Raw genomic sequence first — 22,964 nt, 5'->3', positions numbered from 1 at the left:
AGAGTGGATTATGACTCAAATGTCACAGACTGGTTTTGGCAAAGCACAGTAGATATTTCTTGAATAAAATGTCTTCATTTGTTGTATGCCCTTAGAACAATTTCCAGATGCTTCAGTGGTTGGCATTGTATAAATAATTTCTTACTTATTATGTTTATTTCAGTAGGAAAAGGATCCCTAGAGCTCCCCATACTGCCAGTACCGAAGTCATTTCTCTTCTGCATTGTTTTCAATGCAAAATAATTTTAAAAAGGAAAGAGAGAGCCAGCAAGTGGTATGGTTAAGGCACTGGATCCCACGTGTCTGACTGTGTAGTTCCAGTACTGGCCCTGAGAGCTTTAAACACACTGGTGTGTGTGTGTGTGTGTGTGGGCTCAGTGTGGGCAACCCCCCAGGAAAGTGATTTCTCAATCGCCCTCCCCTTCAGCAAACACTTGCACTTATAGAAAAAGCTAAATAAATTTTTTAAAAGACAAGAAAAAGAAAGAAAGTAAAAATTTTAGGTAACAAACCAAAATGTCCATTGATATCAGAATGGGCTAATAAATTTTAGTGTAGTAAAAGAATGCTACCCAGCTGTTACACTCAATGAGTTAGAACTATATGTATTAATCAGAATTGATCTCAAAATATGTGTTTATCTTTTTCAAAAGGAATTTGGAGAATAATTCTTTAAAAAATAACCTATATGAGTATTAGAATTGTTTGAGATTCAAAAAAAAAAGCTAATCCAACTTATCTATATGGATGCAACAACTTAAGTAAAACAAGAAAATGAGGACTGGAAGGATATTCACCATTTAACTAGTATCTCTCGACTTTGGAAAGAAAGGAACTTCGATTCTCTTTCATTAGATTTTTAAACAAATATTAAGCAGACTACTGAGTACATGAGTGTGTGTATTGAAACTTTAAACCCAAGAGTTTCAAAGATGTGGCAGAGAGAAAGGCTTTCTAAGTAGAAAAATAATCATTCTTAGTCTGACATTTTACAAGACCCTGGAAGATCCCCTGGAATACAGAGGTCCACCATCATCGCGGTTGGTGGGGAGGAGGGTAGGCGGTCAGAGAACCAGGTGTAAAGAGGGCACACGTTCTGGGCGTGGCGCAGCAGACGGGCGGGGGCGTGGCCACGGTGAGGGGAGGAGCCGAGTTGCGATGCTGCCCAGGAGCCCAGTTCCACCGCTGGTACAGGAGGTTACTCACCCGCTCCGACAGCTAAGAGCGAGCGGACATTTGAGACATGCTCCCGGAGGTAGGCTCCCTGCTGACCGCCCTCTGGTCCGTGCTCCATCTCCGGACCCTCCTGCTGGGCGCTGTCGTCTTCCTGTTTTTTGCTGACTTCCTCAAAAGGCGGCACCCTAAGAACTACCCGCCCGGGCCCTGGCCCCTGCCCTTCATTGGCAACCTGTTGCATGTGGACTTTGAGCAGGCGCACCTGAAACTTCAGAAGGTAAGTATGGGCAAACACGCCTTGACCGTGATCTGCAGGACAAGGGACATTACGGGGATGGGAGTCCAAGGATGGATGGCTAACCTGTTTGCCTCCTAACCTGTAAGAACGCTTTGAACTGCGTTTTCAGTGTCAGTCACTGAGCTGACTAGGGGCAGACTGTTACTAGGTGCTGACTTTTTAAGAGCACACGGAGCGTTTCATTTTTTAACTCATTTGATTGCCTGTTATCTTGTTAAACTACTAACATATTGCAACCTCTTATAACACGGTTATGTTGTCCTATTTTATATTGTTAACCTGAAAAATGCTATACTTTCCTTCTCAGAGGCTCCATTCCCTGTGTGTGAGATGGTAATAAATAACTTAAATCCTCATCAATTCTCAGCCCGATTACTCCCACCACACTAAAGAGCCACAGCCTCTAAACTCTTCCTGCAATGCACTTTCACCGAAATAATTATTTTATTTTACTTTTTAATTGCCAGAGGATGTGTGCACTCTCCAAAGAGAAAGGAGTGGGGGTGTGGGGGAGAGAGAGAAAGAGAGAAGGTGGGAGAAAGCATCCCCCAGTGAGGCATGGTCCACAATCTCCTCTCTTTCATTTCTCCTTTGATTGGCATTTTGTACACACAGGGCCAGGGCGGCATGTTTTTCAAACACTGGGGCCAGACAGGTCTTCAACTTTAATTGGTTATTTGGGATCCAGTTCTCTTAATTTGGTTACACGACTGGCCCTAAATAATAATTTTAAAATGGCATTCCTCTCCTTAGATTTCTCAGAGCCTCCCACTGCCTCCCAAACAAAGTTCAGCCTCCTTACATCCTGTCAGGACCTGCTAACTCCACCTCCTTCCACCTCTTCAGAATCTCCCGCCAGGGCTCCTTAACTCTGGCAACTCTGAATTCTTTAACGTGCTCTCAGTATTGAACACTTTGTCATAATTCCTCAGCTGGTTTCACTGCTACCCAGCACAGGTACCTTGATGAGAGACAGCACTCTGACAGGTAGTTGTGAAGATTAACACAGTACGTGGTCAGCATTCCTGAGGCTTAGAGTTGGCGCAAGACCAATGTTAACTCCCGTTTCCCTAATATGCCTGGAGGACCTTACGTACTGGATCATATGAAATCTTTTTTCTACGCAAAAATTTATTGTGACTTTTCCAGTGACTGAATATCAATACATGCCCTTATTATATTCAAGTATGTATGGATAAGGCTTTATCACTCAATGGGAAAAACCCCCAATGAATAACACTAAGTGACATGCTTAGTCACAGAATTTGAAGCTAGACTCAGAGATAGCATGCTTGTCTACATGGTGCCCCACAGTATAATGTACATCCTCTTGTCCATCATGTATTTCTATTATCTATGCCCTCTGTAGGAGGGACACATTCTCTTCTAGTTAAAGAAATTATTTACTTTCGAGGCCATACTTGCTACACCAGAATGACACTAAACATTTCTCAGTCTTCTTTGCGGGGTTTGGTGGGTCAGATGTGCTGTGTTTTCTTTCTTTGTTAGACTAGGATGTTTGAGGTTAGAGACCTTGTTTATATTCCTACATTTGTAACTTCATGCCTTCTTCCAGGAACACATGGAAGATACTCAGTTTTTGTTGGTTAAAAACATGATTAAATATTTTAGAAGGAAATTTCTACATTCTAAAGTGAACTAAATCTGAGTCAAGTAGAGTGGAGGATAAAAGGAAACAGAAACATTCCCATCAGATGCAGGTGTGCAAACACACACATACACACTCCTTTCAATTTGAGCCCTTCAGGCTCCATGTACACACACACACAAATACACACACACACCCTCCATTCCTGAACACATAGATATGTTCATATTCATGTAACGATTTAACTGTTTTACAGTATGTGAAGAAATATGGGAACGTTTTGGGCCTGCAGTTTGGTGACATGCCTTTTGTTGTTGTAAGTGGATTCCCCTTAATCAAAGAAACTCTTATATACATGGAACAAAACTTTATGAACCGTCCTGCAACCCTTATTCGAGAACGTGTCTTTAAGCAGAATGGTAAGATTCTTGAAACCTACAGTGCGTATTTAATATTCTTGTGGTCTCTTAAAAGTGCCTCTTTAACTGTAATTTCTTGAAAGTCTGAGACTCCATCCCCATTAGAAAATTCCTACTATTAAAGGTAGTTGGATGCCCACCTTTCCTCAAAGAAGGCACCCCATCAGAGGACTGGCTGGTTTAACCCTAATAGAGGTTGAGAACTCACATGTCCTCCACAAATTTACTCCATTTGCTTTGAATGTAAGGTAACCACATCACCCAACTGCTGCCCGGGAAGACATAATGTGTTCTCTTTCTGCTCCCCCATTCCAGACTTCTTACTCAGGAAGATAATGTAGATCTTCCTTCTGCTACTGAGGCTTCTCGCCTATAGTTACATAGGCTTTGTCAGAAAGGCTATGATCCACTGGTTGTTGCAAGCTTTCAAGTCTATATTAGAACAGGTCGGCATGTGTATTTAAGATTATCATCAAATCAACCTAAAATTTTAACTTGAAGTACAAATCTCAAATCTGTTACTCTATCAAGGCACCCCTTTTTAGGTACTTTAGAATTACTATTCCAATATCTCATCAATTAGTTCTATATCCTCTTCCTGTATTGTCTGCCATGTGAAGCAAGGTCTAGCCACGTGTGATGTAACAGTGAGTACCATAAGTAAAATCCATTTCTTTGTGTAACTTATATCCTTCTGAGATAAGGACAGTATCAAGCAACTATTTACTTAAAAGCCTGTTGTGTTATGAAGATAAATACGAGGTGTACTTATTAGGGGTATGCAGTGTAGTCCTGGGACAGTAAAAGGTAATGTCTAATAAGTAAATGACAATTTAGTAAAACGAAGAAATAATCGCACAGAGGGAATCACTTATGAAAAATCTCTGACACAAGAAGGACAATGAATTCAAGGAATTAAAAGGGACTAGTGTAATAAGTACAGAAATGGAATGGACATAATTAAATGAAGATAAAGCTGCTTAGCTTCACCAGGAATAGTTCACAAATGTTCTTGTTAAAGCTCTTAGTTTTTATCCTAATAGCAAAGGAAGCTCTTGAATGGTTTTAAGTAGAGAAGGAAATTACTATATTTACACTGTACATTTTTAAGACTTATTTAGCCTGCCCTGAAGAGAATGGAATAAAGTGAACAAGAGACTTTTTAGCATTTTATATTAGATAAGGTCATAACTTGGTCTAGGTAGTTGGCAGACGATAGTAGGTTGCACCAGAATGGTGGTAGGGAAGATGCATGGATTCATGATAGTTAGAAAGTAAACTTATCAAGACTAGATGACCTCGGTATACGGAGAATGATGTGTTGAGGTGACACCTATATGGGTAGGTGTTGGAAGGGAGAAGCACTTAGAGGAGAACAAGATTTTGGGTCAGTTTGGCCTGGGTGGGTTTTGTATAGAGAAAATCCGGCATTCAATCACAGACAGATACAGTGAGGATGAAAACCCTTTATGTTGGCAAAGTCATTGCTAGTTATTGTATAAATGAATTTAGAGTCAAGGCCAAAACCAAGTGGTCACAATAAAGAAATATTACATAAAATGTTAGGAAATAGTAAGATTCTCCAGAAATGAAGTAGAGAATTAGAAGAGAAAAGGCTTTAGGTCTAATCTTGAAGAACTCCACCATTTCAAGATTCGATAGATGATGCACCAGCAAAAGTTGTGGGAAATTGATGGGAGCTAATTAAGAAGAAGATTTGGAGAGTGTGGTATCCTGAGTACCACTAGAAGGAAAGAAAGCATCTAATACTGCTGGAAGATCAACTAAGATGAAGTTGAAAAGTTTCTCTGAATCTGCAAATAAGGAGGGCTACTGCAGTGGATGGTGGAAGCTTAATCTTTATATTCATAAAAGTTGAAGAGTTTTCTGTAAGTAAGAGATGAAAAAGGACATGACATTATCTGGCACGAAATATATGATGGTGATTGAGCTTGCCAAGATTCTTTTATTTTTATCTACATTCTTTCTGTATGAAATACTCTTCCTTTCTTTCGCTTTCATTTTCTTTTTTTATAGCCAAGGATGCTTGTGTTTTCCAAAGAGAGAAGAAGAAAAAGCATGCTCCCTAATCAGGCAAGCTGTTCTTGCTGTATAAAATACTCACTCCTTTCTTTTTTTTCTTTCTTTTGTTCATTTTTCATTGTTGTTATTGCTGTTTGTTTGTTTGTTTGTTTGTTTTTAGCCAAGGATGTGGATGTGTGTGTTTTCCAGAGAATGGGAGAGACAGCACACACCCTCTCTCCCACCCCCCATGGGGCATGATCACACTGCAATTCCTTTTTGTCCATTTTCCCATCTCATGAGGATTTGGGGCATAAATGAACATGCATCCATGTAGTTTGGAAGTGCTAAGGGACAATATTGTAACCATGGTTAGCTATTTGGGATCCAACTCCTTATGCACAGTTTTTAACTACTCTGCTGTAAGACTACCCCCCCTCCTCATTTCTTTTTTGAGTCAATCCATCATCATTTTAAAAAATTATTTATTTAACTTTATTTATTCATTCTTTCATTCATTTTTAATTTGACCAGAGAGATACAGAGAGAGAGAGAGAAGGTGAGAAAGCAAGCTACCAGGTCCAGGACTTGAACCGTGGTCAGCCATGTGGGAGCGTCCAGTGCCTTAACCACCATGCCAACCGCTGGTCCCGTTCATCATCTTTTAAAGTCCAGTTTAAATAGGACCACTGCCATGAAGCCTTTCTTTGCCTACTTAAGAGTATGGATTCTGTCTCATCCATGAGTGTTTTCCTAGTATTTAGTATAACTCAAGTACCTGACTATATGTACATAAAGTAATAATGAAGCTTGAGTTTTGGAATAAGACAAACCTGAATGTGGATGCCTGGTTAGCTGCTTACCGTGTGACCCTTGGAGGTTTACTTTATGCATTGTCTTCTATATCTGAGTTTTCTTATAAGAAAAATAGTGAAGAGGTGATAATAATAGTACCTGCCCCAATGAGTTTCTGTGAGTACTAAGTTACATAATACATAATGCATAAAAAATTACCTACTGAAGTGACTGACACTGAAACAGTCAGTAAGCACTAGCCATTATATCCTTTGTTTTTGGATTATATACCCGAGCAGTGTTCAAGTGTCTCAGTGCCTTTCTCCTTTCTCTCTGATGCACATCCCCAGAGCATTTGCTGGATATTCACATTACAGAATCAGAATGTCACAATGTTGGTTGTCTTTTCCCCAGGACTGATCATGTCCAATGGCCAGATATGGAAGGAACAAAGAAGGTTCACCCTGATGACACTCAGGAACTTTGGTTTAGGAAAGAAGAGCCTAGAGGAGCGCATTCAGGAGGAGGCCCACTACCTCGCTGAGGCAATGAAAGAAGAGAATGGTGAGTATTTTATAGAATAGCACATGAGACTGTGACCTATTCATTCATTGAACAGATACTTATTAAGAGCCTAAGTGCTTGTCTTGTGCCCATCCCTGGGAAGGCACTAGATCAGTGAGCAACTAAACATGACCCTCCCCTCAAGGGTAGAGCAGTGAGCAACTAAACATGACTCTCCCCTTAAAAAGTTCTCTAATTAAGCACACAATGGTGGACAGTAAACATATTGCTGAAGCTACGTTGGATCAATCAGTTTAACTTCCCTGGCATTGACTGAGGACTTGCTGTATTTCAGGGCCTATGGATGGTGCTGTAACCAGAGCCTCATATATGGTTCTGTATAGGGATGTCTTATGTCAGATAGAGTAGAAACAACTATTAAATAGAAACAAACCAACTCAAAGGATTCGTCTTCTCTTTCTTCCAATTCCAGGACAACCCTTTGACCCTCATTTCAAGATCAACAATGCAGTTTCCAATATAATTTGCTCCATCATTTTTGGAGAGCGCTTTGAGTACCAGGATAGTCAGTTTCAGGAGATGCTGAAGTTACTGGATGAAGCCACACGTCTGGAGGCTTCATTTCTGTGCCAGGTAAGGTGTCTCTCTTCCATATCTTTATTAAGAATACTGTGACCACTGTCAGCCTAAAATGTCAACTTTTTCTTTTATTGTTTTTGTCAAATTACACTTATGCTACAGATTTTTTAAAAATTTTGCTAGAATGTATGTGCTCTCAGAGAGAAAGAAATAGAGAGGGAAAATGAGAAAATACCCCATGTAGGGAGTGGCCACACTGCAATCCCTTCTTTTCCATTCTCTTTTTGGGTTATGGAGTACATAGGCACACATGCCTGTGTGGTCTTCAAGCCACCAGGTTTAAGATTCAAACCATGCAGTCACACAGGTAGGATCCAGCTGCCTTAATCACCATGTCACCAGCTGGCCCAATGCTACAACTTTTTACATGTTCATTTTGTATACTCCAATTTGCTGGATTTGTTCATTACCTGTAAAGTGTTTTCTAGTGGATTCTTTAGGTTTCTCTCTGCATAATATCATGTAATTTGCAAATAGGTACAGTTTAACTTCTCCTTTCCATTTTGGATGTTTCTTATCATTTCCTTGTCTGATTGTATTAGCCAAAACTTTAGTACTGTGTTTAATAGGAGTGAAGAAAGTGGACATCATTTTGTTGTTTCAGTTTTTTTAAAGAATTATTTATTTAATTTCATTTATTCATTCATTCATTCATTTTATTTTATTTTATTTTAATTTGACCAGAGTGAGACACAGAGAAAGAGAGAGAAAGTGAGAAAGCAAGCCATCAGGTCTGGGACTTGAACCATGGTTGGCTATGTGGGAGTGTCCAGTGCCTTAACCACCACGCCACCTGCTGGTCCCCTGTTGTTTCAGTTTTGAGAGGGAAAGTTTTCAAGTTTTTTCCTTTGAGTATAAAGTTGACGGTGGAATATATAGGACTTTATTATGTTAAAAATATCCCTTATTTACCTATTTTGCGCAGGGTCTTAATCATTCAGTGATATTGAATTTCATAAAATGCTTTTAATTTCATATGATCATGTGATTTGTGATTTTTATTTTTCCTTCTGTTAATGTGATGTATTAATTATTTTTGAGTAAGTTGAACCATCCCCAGGATAAATCCTACTTTCTCATAGAGTATAATCTTTTTAGTGTCTTTAGATTGTGTTTTTCAGTATATTATTAAAGGTTTTTACATCTGTATTTATCATAGCTATTGGTCTGTAGTATTATTTTTTATTAGTGTCTTTCCTTGTTTGCTTTTAATATCATGGTGATGGAGGCTTCATACAATGAGTTTGGGAAGGATACCCCATTTGGATCTTTTGAAATTGAAGACAAATGGTGTTTATTTTTTAAAAGACTTGTAGATTTCAATAGGGAAGACTTCTGGATCTGGGCTTTTCTTTGTTCTGAGATTATTTATTACTGATTAAATCTTATTATTTGTTTCTGGATTTTTTTTTTTTGAGAGATTTTTGCTATACGGCACGTACACTTGCCAGAAAGGCAGAGAGAGACAGAGAGACAGAAAGTGAAAAATCACCCCCCCAGGGGGGATGGCCATGCCGCAATCCCACCTCCTCCATTCTCCTCCTGGGATCTTGGGCACGCATGCACATGTGCCTGGCGTGAGTTTAAGTCCCCGGGTCCAAGACTCGAACTGCGGTTGGCTACATGGGAGTTCAGTGACATAGCCATTAAACTAACTGCCAGTCCCTCTGTATCTTCTTGATTCAATCTAGGTATGCTGTGTTTTCAGAAATCTATTCATCTCGTCTAGGCTTTTTAGCTTTTTAGAGTGTATTTGCTCTTAGTAATCTCTAAAGATATTTCAAATTTCTGTGATATTAATTGTAATTCTCCGCATTTCTGATTTATTAGCCTAAGTCTTACCCTCTTTTTATTAGGTAATCTATTTAATTAGATTTATTAATTCTAATAAATCAATTCTGTTTATCTAGGTGAAATAGAAATTGTGCACAGGTGTTTTGTCTGTTTAGGAGGTAGGTTCCATTAAACTTATGGCATTAGCTGCCCAGTAATGTATTTCTGTGTTCTTAGACCCTGTATGGGGAGGAAAGTCCTCTAATGGGGAAGGTCACCGAGTGAAATATCAGCTAAAAATAAGTAATGACCTCTGGCTTGGATGAGTTGCACCAGAGTGGATGTAGATGTTACTTGAAGTTGTGATACAGAAGGTGGTTAGTTGTTTAGTTATCCAGTTGTATGCAGTCCCTGAAGACAGAGGAAGCTGATTTTTGCAGAGCCTGATCCCCTCAGCTACAGCATCCCTCTGCAGGTAGTTGAGTGTACGCAGGCATGGCAAGCACTGTTGTTGGTATAGGAGAAGACCGGGCATGCCTTCTCTCAAGGCTGCAAGGTTGGTTTGGAAGTGTGTATCACCTCTGTGCAGCTGGAGGCTTGGGCTGGGGCTGAAGCAAGTCTCTGTCCCTGGGTCTAGTGGGGTTTCTCTGGGCCCCAGGACTAGGCTGTTAATCAGTGCAGGACCTGCAGAAACTATGGACTTCCAATGGGTGGGACTGGAAGCTGCAGGCCTGAGGGTGTTTTTGCTGATTGGGTGCCAGGGCTGTACGTTGGGTATGTCTACAGAGCCAAGAAGTAGGACTAAGGCTTGAGTCTGCCTGAACTTGCACCTGCACAACCTTTGGTAGTGCAGGATATATGGTCTCTTAGCTTGTTTATGTCTGTGTGAATGGAGGGAGAGGCTGCATCCTGCCCATCTGGAGCCCTATGAGAGCTACTTGTGCTAGTCTGTGTGACTGAGCACCTGGAACTCTACAGGGTGGAGTGAGGCCCAATCATTTCACCACCCTGATGTATAAGAAATCCCTGGCATCTTCCTGTTTGTTAGTTGCTCCTCCCCATTCCTCAGCTCACATTATTCCAGGAAGTATGAAGAAGTTGCTCTATCAAAGGAAAGAAAAGAGACAGGGTGCTGCTTGTTGTGTAAGCAGGAAGAGTGGGAGTGTACTCTTGTGAGTCAATCAGGGAAATTGTCCTGATTTGGCTTCTGAGGTAGTGCTATGACAGGAGTTTGACAGGGCTCGGGGGAGTTCAGCACTATCCCTGAACTGGCAGACCCTTGAAGCTCTCCAAGATGAGCTTGTGGTCTGCTTCCCTGCTGGTGCTCTGCTGCAGCTAGTAAGCTCTGTGGTTTGAGGTGAAGCAGGGAACTGAAAGCTAGAAGGGGTGGGGAGTCCTGCTCTTTTACACTGTGTCCCAGGAGAATTCATCATCTCTGGTTTCTTTCTGAAGTTTTTAATTTTTGTTATATGGTACATGTGCTCACTGGAGACAGAGACAGAAAGAGAGAGAAAATAAGAAAGCACCCCCAAAGGGGGTTGATCATGCTACAACACTTGCTCCTCTATTATCCTCTCTGGATTTTGGGTACACGGGCATGCGCCCTCCATAATTTTCAAGCCTCTGTATCTAGCACTTGAACTGCATGGTCAGTCTTGTGGGATCCATCCCTTTAACCTCCACGCCATCTGCTGCCCTCCCATCCACTTTTACCTAATGGTTAGAAAAATTACTCATAATCATTATCTAGATCCATTATTTCTTTGGAAATGTAAATTGCTGATATTTTTATTCTTTTTTCTTATTTTCAATTGACTATTGGTTACTGATTTTGTGTTAATCAACTTTGGTAAACCCTTATCAATATTATAATTAATCTGTGGATTTCATAGACAATCATTTCAAAGACAAATAATTATAGCTTTTATTTTTCCTTTCTAATACTCAACATAAATGTCCTTTTCTTGCTTTATTGTACAGATTAGAGTCTCCACTGTAGTTCTATTTCTTGCTAAATATATTTCTGTCAATTTTTAATTTATCTACTTTACAGCTATACTGTTAGAAACATAAAACTTTAAATTGTTCTTTCCTTCTTTCTCTTGGCTCCACTTGAGACCTCACTGTCTTCATGGATGATCAGTTCCCCTATCATGTTTCCAGAAGTGTATTTCTTTCTACTTATTACTGACATGCATCTTTTCCTGGAATGCTATGGACCCATTACACAAGCCTGATGAATTACTTCACATGCTTTCTGGTACCTAAAATGGCATGATGCATGTGAGTGCTTATTATTTTTATCAAGTTATTTTACATTCTTTGTTTTACTCCTAGTATGACAGTCCCCAGGTTAGCAGTTCCATTTGCTGGAACTGCTATCAAGACAGAGTCTGGAAGATGTGAGAGTTCAGTGGGTGCCTGGATGACTTCTAGGTACATGTCTCAGGAAGAAGAAACTCCTGGGAAGGAATGAAGGAATGGTAGGGTAGGAGTAATAACTATTTCTAGGTATCCCGAAATATGCCAGGCTATTATGGAAACTGCACTCACTCTGTCTCCATTAATTTTCACCATAGCCCTATAAAGATGACATGAAGCAAGAGTGTGAGAGCTGGTGTGGGAGTGTGCAAGGAAATACAGATGGGGCCCATCGCCTCTTTGTTTAGGGCTCTATGTACAATCCCCAGAATCACTCTCAGTTGTTAGTGGCTTCCAGCGGAAGCCACTTAAACTAAATATCAACACACTACATTACTATTATTACTAGTAGCAAACTATTAAGATAGAAAGCAGCAGAGCCAATAGTAACACTCGTGCATGTCTCATTTGACATCAGGCAGTTTTTAATTATTCTATCCTATCTGTTTTATACTTGATACTAGGAAAAAAAAATGTATGTAAAACCCACTTTATTTTAGTAAACAGTGTGAAGTCTTATGCACATGGAAATTACATTTTAGTAGGGAAAACAGATATACAGAAAAAAAAACACACATGCAGACATTAGTGATAATCATCATGAAGGAAAACAAGATAGGACAGGGATCTAGACGGAGGGTGACAGGAGTGTTCACACTAGTAAGATCATCAGGTAAGACCCAAAAAAGTAGCACTGGAGCAGTGCCTCAATAGGATGAGAGGCAGTAGTTATTAGTTTCAGAGGAAGAGCTTTCCTCTGGGAATAGCAACAGTTGTGGCTTAAAATAGGAATGTCCTTGGTGTGATCACAGAGGCCATTATGGATGGACCAAGGGCAATAAGGGTAAGATGGCAGGGAGCAATGGGAGAGAGGAGATATACAGGGACCAGTTCTGCAGGGCTTATGTACCCAAGGAATGGTGGATAACTTTATCTGAGTGCTATGGAAAGCCATTAGAAGATTGAGAACGAAGGAGTGAAATGATGTCGCTTAACTATTTAAGGATTTCACTGACAAATCTGTGCCACATAAGCTCTGAGTAGGGTTAAGAATGGAATCGAGAAAAATTAAAACTATTACAACTTCCTTGTAAGAAATGGTAGCGATTTCTACTAGGGCAATTAGCAGTTGGGTTGGGGAGACTGGTCTAAGCATGGTATAGAGACCTGTAATGCTTTGTTGGAGAACTGAAAGGGTAAGAAATAAAAGAGAAGTACAAGGTTTAAGCAAATAAAATGATGGAAAAAGAAGATTGTTTCTGTTGTCTTCAAAGAGGAAAAGCATCATCATGTGGACTCCATGATTGTTTTGTTTTTCCTACTTAGTTCTACAATATCTTCCCACGAATAATGAACATCCTTCCTGGACCCCACCAAACTCTCTTCAGAAACTGGGAAAAACTGAAATTATTCATTGCAAAAGTGATAGAAAAACATAAAGAAGACTGGAATCCTGAGGAAACAAGAGACTTTATTGATGCTTACCTCAAGGAAATGGCAAAGGTGAGGAAAACAAAGTTGTTTCTTGTGTTTTGTTATGAAAGGGCAAGTCAGGGTATATTAATGTCCATTTGATGTTGTAATAAATCAGCACAAACTTCTCACTTAAAATAGCAAAAATACATTTCTTAAAGTTGTGGATGTCAGAAATCTGAAGTCAGTTTTACTGGGCTGAGTCAGGGTTTTGGTCTGGCTTGCTCCTATAGGAAGCTCTAAATGAGAATCTATTTCAGAGACGTTTCCTTCTTCTAGAAGCTTTTGATATCCCTTGCTTTGAGCTCCCTTGCTTCAAGTCTGATGTTCGCAATGGAGTGTCTTCTCTACTCTCTGATTTCTGCTTCCATCCTCATATCTTCTCCCTCTGACTTTGACTCTAAATCCTCCCTTCTATCAAGACATTTTTCATTACCCTTGGCCCACTGAAAGGATCCAGGATAATCTTCGCATCACAAATTCCTTCACTACATCACATCTGTAAGGTCCATTCTGGTAACAAACAGTATGGACATTTGTTGAATATTTTTCCTATTCTGTCTCATGTAATTTATCGTGTTATCCTAGTGGATGCATATTGTTGCTTCCATTTATAAAACAAAAAAAAAATAACCCCTGAAGCACAGAGAGGTAAAATAGCTTGTCCTAGATGATATAGCTACTGTGTGATAGGGCTGACAGTAGGAGCCAAGTCAGTGTGTTCACCTCTCTTTCTTCTTCTATTAATATACAATAACTTATTTCTACTTACTGGAATAAGGAAACAGTTGTCTTGATTTTCATACACTCAAGTGCTGAAAGATTTTTTTTTTTGATTCTAAAACTTGGAACTGGACGATACTAATGATACTGCTCGTAATAAGGCTCTATCTCCTGAGGGGTCCAAAGGAAAGTCATTATTCTTGGAGACCTCTCTTCCAAATCTCTTCTGTAGGATAAAGCCCCTGTGTGTTGTGGTAACTATGAATCTACTGAATAAACCAATAAGCACTGTCCTTTCTGACACAAGGGCAATGCATCTTCAAGTTTTGATGAAGAGAACCTCATCTGCACCACCCTGGACCTATTTTTGGCTGGAACTGAGACAACTTCTACAACATTGCGCTGGGGTCTGCTTTATTTGGCCCTCAACCCAGAAATCCAAGGTGAGCATGTCCATGAGAGTGTCTTGGAACCAGGTAGAATAATCCCTCCTGAACACACCACCCAAAGTTGGGGCCAGAAGGGAGCCATGGAAAGGAAATGTCAGTAGAGCCGACATTAGATGATGTGGTCTTGGGAACTGCATGTTCATATTTTCTGTCACAGCTGTGATGAGCCCAAGTAATAGAAATTCGCAGAAAGTTTTTATCCCCAAGAATATCAGAGTTGGGAGAAAACAGAGAAGTCAATTGACAATGCAATGTTCCAGGAAAGAATTACCTTTCACAGGAAAATATGATTGAGCTCTTCCCTCCTTTTAAACAGTGCCACCCCTCTTTTCCCTTGAAAATGGGAAGAACGTAGGAAAGGAAATTTGGGAGGGAGGAAATGGAGAGGTGGGTATTTGTAGGACACAGATGTGGTTTATTACTTGTTGATGAGGACATGCAAATGTTCTCAACTGGGCTGGACTGAGGTGTGTGTCAAGGTGAGTAAAGTCTCTTTACAATCTAAATTATGTATATCAATTAAATGCATAAATAATAATTTTTAAAAATTATTTAAAAATGAATGACTAAATTAAATAAATAAAAATAAATATGAGAACTTATTTAAAAAAAAGGAAAATGTGCAAATTCCTTCATCTGGCTTATAGTACTCTCTGCTATGCCCCTCTCTGCCTGCTAGCCTGAACCCCACCCATGCTGCTTGATATCCCCACTAAATTATATGCCTTTTCTTACACTGTCCTTATTTTATTTATGTCTCTATGTCATGGCATCTGCCTTTCCCTCTACCAAGAAAGTTCTTCCCCTCTAGGTCTCTTTGAAGAATTTGCTCAAGCTTGTCTTCCTCAGATGTTTCTCTACTCCTGTGGGAGAGTCTGAGCTAGGAAATCCTTAGCATTTTCTTAATCCCGAAATGGCCTAATGTGCCTTCATTACTCTGCTTAATTCACTTTATGTGTACCCTCCAGACATGCCCTAGTTCATGTAAGAACAATGACTGTGTTCATCCCTTTTTTTCTTCTTCATTCTAGAACAGTTTGAGCACTTGGGGAATGGAAATTGTAGAACAGATTTTCAAACTGTGGGTATAAATTTATTAATGGGACATGAATTCAATATAGTGGATTGAGACTAACTTTTTTTTCTCTCCTATGATGGAAGTAGAATAAAAAAATATTGCAATACTTCTTAATGTATTAAGGATAAGTTTTGTTCAACAAACTTTAATTCTTTCATACACAAGTGTATAAACATATATTTTATATGTATGCAGATTGGTTTTACAACAATGTGAATTAACTCTACTGAATTGTGCACTTAAAAATAACTAAAACGGGGGAGCAGCAGTTAGCATAATGGCTATGTCGCTGGACTCCCATGAAGTCGACCCCAGTTCAAGTCCCAGACCCGGTGGCTTAAAACTCACACCAGGCATGTGTGCGTGCGTGTCCAAGAGGAGATCCCGAGAGGAGAATGGAGGAGAAGGGATTACGGCATGGCCATCCCCCCTGTGGGGGGTGATTTCTCACTTTCTGTCTCTCTGTCTCTCTCTGTCTGTCTGGCGAGCACACACATCCTATGGCAAAAACCTCTTCAAAAAAAAATTAAAATGGTAAATTTTATGTTATGTGTATTTTCCTAATTAACTGTTTTTTAACTAGACAGTTTAAAATTGGTAGAAGATCATTTCTCTTACAGATTCAAAAAAAGTGTAAGCTGGACTTGGCACAAACCATTATGATTCCAGCTCCTACTAATTTGTTTCTTTATTGTGTCTATCGAGATATCTTCCTTGACACTCTCTGAGATAGCACACCACTGGGACTGCTATTTCTCCAAAGAAAGGGAAAAGTAGGAAGGAGACACTTTCCCTTCCTTAAGCACTAGTTTCAAAGTTAAATATTATATTTATTTATATTCTATTCATCAGAACTTAGTCACATAGTCACAATTATACAGAAGTAAAATCTGGAAAATGTAATCTGTTTCTGCACAACAAATTATTCAGCTAAAATGTCTATTTCTCTAGAAAAGGAAGAAAATAAATAATAGGGGACAACCAGCATTTTTAATCATGTCTTGGGTGCTTACTTGAACCAATTCATGTAAATCTCAAAGTATCCTAAAGATCAGAGTATATGAGCCAGTAGGTGTTGTAGTGGTTAAGGCGCTGGACACCCACAGGACTGACTGTGCCCCAGGTCCTGGACCAGATAGCTTGAAACTCACACCAGGCTTGTGTGCTTGCATGCCCTAAATCCCAAGAGGAGAATGGAGGAGAGGCGATGGTGGTGTGTCCATCCCCCATAGGGGGCGATTTCTCACTTTCTCTCTCTCTTTCTGTGTGTGTGTCTCTGGCAGCCACGCTTGCACTATAGCAAAAATATCTCTTAAAAAAGATGAAGGTATATTTATCTCCACTAATTAGATAAGGAAACTGAGGCTCTAAGAGTTTAAGGAGTTTGCAGCAGTTATATTGTGGAATAAGAATTTGCCACCATATTGTTCGTATACCAGCACCCATCATTCACACTCATGTATCACCTTGAGAGATTGGAGTCTACAAATCTGGTGCAGTCTGAATATTTATATCCCTCCTCAAATTATTGTGTTGAATCCTAAGTACCAGTGTGATGTTATTAGAGGTGTGACCTTTGGTTAATGATTAGTTCTCATGACTGGGTGTAGTGCCCTTATAAGAGACACAGAGCTGCTTTATCCCACCTTTGAAAACACAGTGATAAGTTGCCATCTATGAACCAGAGGTAAGTTTTCACCAGACACTGAATCCCTGGCCTTGCTCTTCCCAGGCTCCAGCACTGTGACATTTAAATGTCTTTTGTTTTTAAGCTCCCCAGTTTATATTTTACTATAGCATCCTGAATAGAACAAGACAAGCTCACACTGTGAGCTTAGCCATGTTGATCTGTTTATTCCATTTCTTAATTTAACCAGGCTCACGGAACATTATGAAGCTGGCAGTATGCTAAGCAAGGCATTTGAAGGGTTAAGAACTAGTTTGGTTCTTTGCATCTTGGTCATGAATTGAAATATAAAAGGTGAAATCTGAGCGATAACTCTTACATATTTAGGAAAAAAGCATTCAAGTTTAAAGAATAGTAGAACCTCTTCTTTTCCAGAAAAAGTGCATGCTGAGATTGATAGAGTGATTGGCCAGTGTCAGCAGCCAAGCATGGCCGTCCGAGAGTCCATGCCCTACACCAACGCCTTCATCCATGAGGTGCAGAGGATGGGCAACATCATCCCCCTGAATGTTCCCAGGGAAGTTACAGTTGATACCACTTTGGCTGGATACCACCTGCCCAAGGTAATTAGGCACCCCCGCTTCAGATCTCCAAGCCCATCTTTCAGATGGCAGAAAGTCAAACTTGAAAAATGCCATATGTTTTTGTCTCAAAGAATCATTTAAATGGGGAGAGTTAAGCAGTGCTTGATGTATATCATTTTATCTTCATGCATGATCTTTAGAACATTAGTTTCACTACATATCAATATGAAGTGTAGGAAGTAAATAAGAGTCTGTGATCAAATATGTTTGGGCAGAGACTGACTAGCCTTTGCTATGAGATCCTCAGCATTTGTACTATGATGAGGAGCATTGTGAATCTCTGTGGGCATACAGCAGGCAGCAGTTCTCAAACTCTGGCACAAAACCCATTTCTTAGTGCCATAGAGGATTTCCCTGAACTAGGGAACTGCCAGAGTGACTTTGGGAGATTTTGCTTCACAATCCTGAAATTATAAAATGTAAAAACTTATGAAATATTCTAGGATGGTGAACATCAGCTTGGTGATAATATGGAAAGACATTCTCATCAAGGTGAATAACATTTACAGTGTTGAGATGAGTGGACACATAGCATGACTGGAAACTGAAAGCTGGTCACTGTATCAGGAGTGCAGAAGGAGGCAGAGCCACAGCCCAGGCTATGGTCTTACTCTCAGAGGGTTGGGAAGCTATTGAAGGGTGTGGAGTCGGAGGTGTGAGCAGGTGGGGATATGGTGTGAGTAAATCAGGTTGAAAGCACACTCTGTTTATAGGATGTGAATCAGATTGAAAGGGGCAAGAGAGGACATCATACGTAGTAAGGAGGCTATTACAGGAGTCTTGGCAGGCAAGGTTGCATCCTGGTTGAGGTGATGAACACTGAATCGTTGAGGGCAAAGGGAATTTTATTATAAAATTGTTCAATCTTGCTCTGTGTCCAATGATGTTAGAGTAAGAGAAAGGCTCACCCTGGGAGATTCCTTTGCCTCTTGGTAGGTACCTGAATGGATGGGGGTTCCTTTCCATGAGTTATCTGATTCTCTTATTAAATCGACTATCAACTGTAGAAAGAGGGTGCAATATATCAATAGATATTGGAGGAAAGAAAATGGGAAAAACAGATGAATGAGACACTTACCTTGGAATAGATGCCATAGTTATAGCTTCAGTAAGCAGCTGGGTTGATTTTGGTGTAGCACAAACTGACTGTCACATGACTACTGCATGGATGTATACGTGTCCTCTCCAAAGTCTGTACCTGGAGAACATCCATTTTGCTGACAACAACTGAAAAAATTTCCAGAAGGCAAGTCCAACCCATCATTGTCAGTTGTTCCATTGCACAAAGGAGGTTCCTGTCAGATAGAACCAGGAGAGGGTGCTTTGGTCAAGATGGGGGAGCTCAAAGTGCGGCAGCCTGAGGACACTAGCCACCTGTCGTGTGGGACAAACCTTGTCTCAGTGTTTTCTGTCTTCTTTAGGGAACTGTGATCATGACGAATTTGACTGCACTGCACAGGGACCCCACCGAATGGGCCACCCCTAACACCTTCAATCCAGAGCATTTTTTGGAGAATGGACAGTTTAAAAAAAGGGAAACCTTTCTGCCTTTCTCAGTAGGTAAGTTGTAATAAAGAGGAGTGTGAGGGTCCAAGGCCCTCCCTTATCCTGTTCCCTATGGCCCCTTCTGTGGTGGGGATATCTCCAAATACCCCATCCAGTATAACTCCATCCTGCTGTTGCTGCTGCCCTGATTCCTGGGCTGGACGTAACTTCAGACCTCCTTTATATTCTAAGCACTCCCTGGACTCAGATGGAAATTTCAGCTTCTTTCTTCTGTCTTCCAGAATACTGGAAACAGAGATCCAGATACCACTTCTTACCCATAAAGACTAGACACCTTGCATCTTTACAAAATTTCTAAATGTCCTCAGTTCTTTTTAATGGAGGCCTATCAAACAGAAATAGGATTTATTTATAATAAGGAGATGGGGGACAGCAAGAGAAAGGGGCTGCTGACCATGTGGGCATCAAGCCATGACTCTGAAGGCCACTGGCTCTACTAGATTGTGTCCTACTCTATAAGAGTGCTGTGGCCCTGCAGAAGTGCTGTGGCCTTTTAAAATTATTTTTTAATTGAGTTAGTATATTTATGTGGTACACAACTTGAATGGAAGGGAAGAATGAAACCCTCTCTTACATATTTTCAAGCCAACCACTTAGTATTTTTAACTCCAAACATTACAAAATCAATAATGAAAATCTTAGTATATTCCCAGATATTGAGTCAGATATGTTACATACATTATTTCCAATCGTTCCCCAAATCCTTAATTCCAAAAATATTGACTTAGATCTATGATGTGCCAAGCATTCAGTCCTGAAAACATGACAATGAAGGAAGCAGAGAATGAAATATAACAGAACTGTCTTCATGGAACAAGCGTGTGTACTAGTGCACATGTTACAAGGTCCACATTACTGTCAGTTTAGAAATAAGGAATCTGAGGTCTAACCAAGTCTGGAAACTAACATCATAAAACTCCAGTGTCAAAATAGGGACTCAGTCCTGACTAGATTTATTCAACACCGAGGCTTGAATTTTTTCTCATACTATCTCCTGAAAATTACTAAATGCTGCATAGAACCCACACTGTGGATGTATGCTAGTGTGTCTATCATTTCCTTAAAATACTCCTCAATTTCCAGAGACCATATCATTTTGCTAATACTGATCTTAAACCTCAGAAAGGGAGGAACTGGAATTTGCCTCATGTCTGTGTGACTCCAAAGTCCATGCTTTCTTCATCTGGTTCCATGTTACTGCTACTCTACTGAACAAATCACTTCTAAATGAAAACTGATATATCTGAAATATCTTTCAGTCCTCCTTTCTACAGTCATTTCAAGTTCTATTTCACAGAACAAACTGTCAGCTCTGTATTTTAATTCTCATCTTTATTCTTGTTCTTTGGTTTGGCACCAGATCCATGAAATGCTGAAATGCTCGAAATGTGACCTTCTAAGGATTGCACAATAAAATATCTCTCCTAAGGTTTACTGCAGCTGTGGTGAGAGGATCGTAATAGATATTCCTTGCTTTGAAAGCAAGAGTGAATGAAATAACACAGATTTTTATCGTTTCATGTTTGTTGTTATTTTTTGAGTGTTTTTTTAATTTAAATGTATTTATTTACATTCATTCACTATACATCATTACAGCATACAAAATGAGATTTTTCCATCCAGAATACACTGTATATTGGCTTAATCAAGCACATCAACACACGTGTTATCATCAACAAATAATTTTCCTTTTCTTGTTTCCTGTATATTTTGCTTTTTTTCCCATCCTCGATTCCCTGTCTCTCACCTTCTGTCATCTCCCACCTTCAATTTTGAAACATTTTGGACACTCACTTTGCAGGTACACAAGTTTCTCACCTTTATTGTCCTACATTCTGCAATTCCGGCCCTGAAACTCTCTTGCCTGACCCCCTAAAACATTAGACTTTGTAATTCCGGACTTTAGCTTTCTGTGTTGTGTGAACCCCTGTTGTCAGACTGAAATCAGTTGCTGGATATGAAGCCCTGTGGCAGCACAGGCCCTTCTTCTGGTCAGGTTTTGCGGGGTATGATCTAGGATAGTAATTTCTTCTCAGTCTCAATGCCACCTGGAAGGATGACACCGCTTGGGTTTTTGTCTTTCAGGAAAGCGGGCCTGCCTTGGAGAACAGTTGGCCAAGACCGAGTTGTTTATTTTCTTCACTTCCCTTTTGCAAAAGTTTACCTTCAAGCCCCCAAACAATGAGAAACTGAGCCTGAAATTCAGAGCAGGCATTACCCTTGCCCCCGTCAGCCACCGCCTCTGTGCTGTTCCTCGGGTGTGATGTTGGGGAAGAATGAGAGAAAGGAAATAAAGAAGAAATAACACATGCTCTGAAGTCACTGATACCTGTTACGATGGGTGGGAACAGAATAAAAGTGACTGAGAAAAAGATGAGACGGATGGGACACAGGGGAACCTGGATTCAAATCCCAGCTCCACAGTGGCTTGCAAATTAGGTAGCATCAGGCAAATCACTTATGGGCTAAATAACTTACCTTTTCATCTGCAAGATGAAAAGAGCATAATGATTTCTTCCATAAGAATGTTCTCATAACAATCAGAAGAAATCATGGCCTATAAATGATGTGGAAACCAAAAGGCACATCCTAAAAGTTATTGCTGTAACCTGTCTCCTTCCTTCCTTTTTTTCTTAGGCATATATTTATTTGCTTCTGATCTGTTGAGGTAGTTGTGGATCAAAATAGTCAATAAGAGTTAGAATTTCAGTGCTTAGTCAGCCTCAGAGATCGGCCATAACTTCCTCACTTGGTGGCTCTGTCCCTGCTTACCTTGTCTGCCTCAGAATGGCCCCCCTGAGGGCCTCTCAGGGCCGATATTAGTCCCTCTTTACAGGCAGGGAAAGCAGGTACTGTGGAAGCAATCTCTGACTTAAGTAAGGAAGCTTTAATCTTGGCCTTAGATCTAGGACCAGGCAGGGCTCAGCCACAGCTAAACCAAATCTGGGAAGTACCTGGTGCCATGTGGGATCTGGCTGCCTTAACCACCAGACCATGAAACTGACCCTGTTCTACTGTTTTCAACAATAACCCTAGGACATAAGTTGCTTCACATCTGCCAACTAAATTTAGTCTCTTTCCAGAAATAGCCTTCTTGGGGGATCAGCAGGTGGCATGGTGGTTAGGGTGCTGGATACTCCCACATGGCTGACCAAGGTTCAAGTACCAGATCTGGCGGCTTGCTTTCCCACTTTCCCTCTGCTCTCTTTCTCTCTCTCTGTCTCTTTCTGGTCAAATTAAAATAAATGAACGAATAAATAAAATTGAATAAATACTTATTTTAAAAAGAAAGAAAGAAAGAAAGAAAGAAAGAAAGAAAGAAAGAAAGAAAGAAAGCCAGCCAGCCAGCCTTCTTGGCCGTCCTTGGTATATGTTCTGATCCCTGGAATGCTACTCTTAGTTGCTGCTTTCCCTAAATGATGCTTATAAACTTGTTGATGGCCTATGGTTTAGCTTATTGTTTTCCTGGAGCCACTAGCCTCCAGTTAAATTCCTATCACCAAAATCTATATTGTTTGGGGCATGGTGTCTGGCCTTTGTGGCTTATCTCTCCTAGGATAAAATCTTAATCCTTTGAACAAGCTGGGGTGAGACAATCAGTATTTTCAGCATAACTTGCCTAGGGTAATGTTTTTTCCCTATAAGTGGTGCTGGATGGAGAATATCCCTGAATCTTCAACCACTCTGGCCTCAGAATAGAGTTTCTGCCACCTGGAGATCTGGCAGC

General features: G+C 40.2%; 1 protein-coding gene across 2 annotated transcripts; it reads left to right on the top strand.

Moving 5' to 3' along the window:
- The first annotated feature begins 1,146 nt into the window (after positions 1-1,146).
- On the top strand, positions 1,147-22,396 carry LOC102491623 (cytochrome P450 2J2). Of its 2 annotated transcripts, XM_006154917.3 has the most exons (9): positions 1,147-1,453; positions 3,340-3,502; positions 6,734-6,883; positions 7,317-7,477; positions 13,004-13,180; positions 14,181-14,316; positions 17,463-17,650; positions 19,093-19,231; positions 21,323-21,549. In XM_006154917.3, exons 1-9 carry the CDS (start codon positions 1,244-1,246, stop codon positions 21,499-21,501), a joined length of 1,503 nt encoding a protein of 500 aa, XP_006154979.1. In that variant the 5' UTR covers positions 1,147-1,243; the 3' UTR covers positions 21,502-21,549. The 2 variants fall into 2 exon arrangements, with proteins under 2 accessions (XP_006154979.1, XP_027630174.1); XM_027774373.1 differs by lacking the exon at positions 19,093-19,231 and having other exon boundaries at positions 21,323-22,396.
- The last annotated feature ends 568 nt before the right edge of the window (positions 22,397-22,964 follow it).

Source organism: Tupaia chinensis, unplaced genomic scaffold (assembly GCF_000334495.1).
Source record: "Tupaia chinensis unplaced genomic scaffold, TupChi_1.0 Scaffold000425_1, whole genome shotgun sequence".
Taxonomy (NCBI): Eukaryota; Metazoa; Chordata; class Mammalia; order Scandentia; family Tupaiidae; genus Tupaia; species Tupaia belangeri.
The sequence above is the reverse complement of the archived record's forward strand: the minus strand, read 5'-3'. Positions and strand labels throughout refer to the sequence as shown.

Coding starts and splice junctions, on each gene's coding strand:
- LOC102491623 (XM_006154917.3), top strand. CDS start 1,244: ATGCTCCCGGAGGTAGGCTCCCTGCTGACCGCCCTCTGGTCCGTGCTC. Junction 6,884..7,316: donor GGCAATGAAAGAAGAGAATG/GTGAGTATTTTA, acceptor TTCCAATTCCAG/GACAACCCTTTGACCCTCAT. Junction 19,232..21,322: donor CTTTCTGCCTTTCTCAGTAG/GTAAGTTGTAAT, acceptor TTTGTCTTTCAG/GAAAGCGGGCCTGCCTTGGA.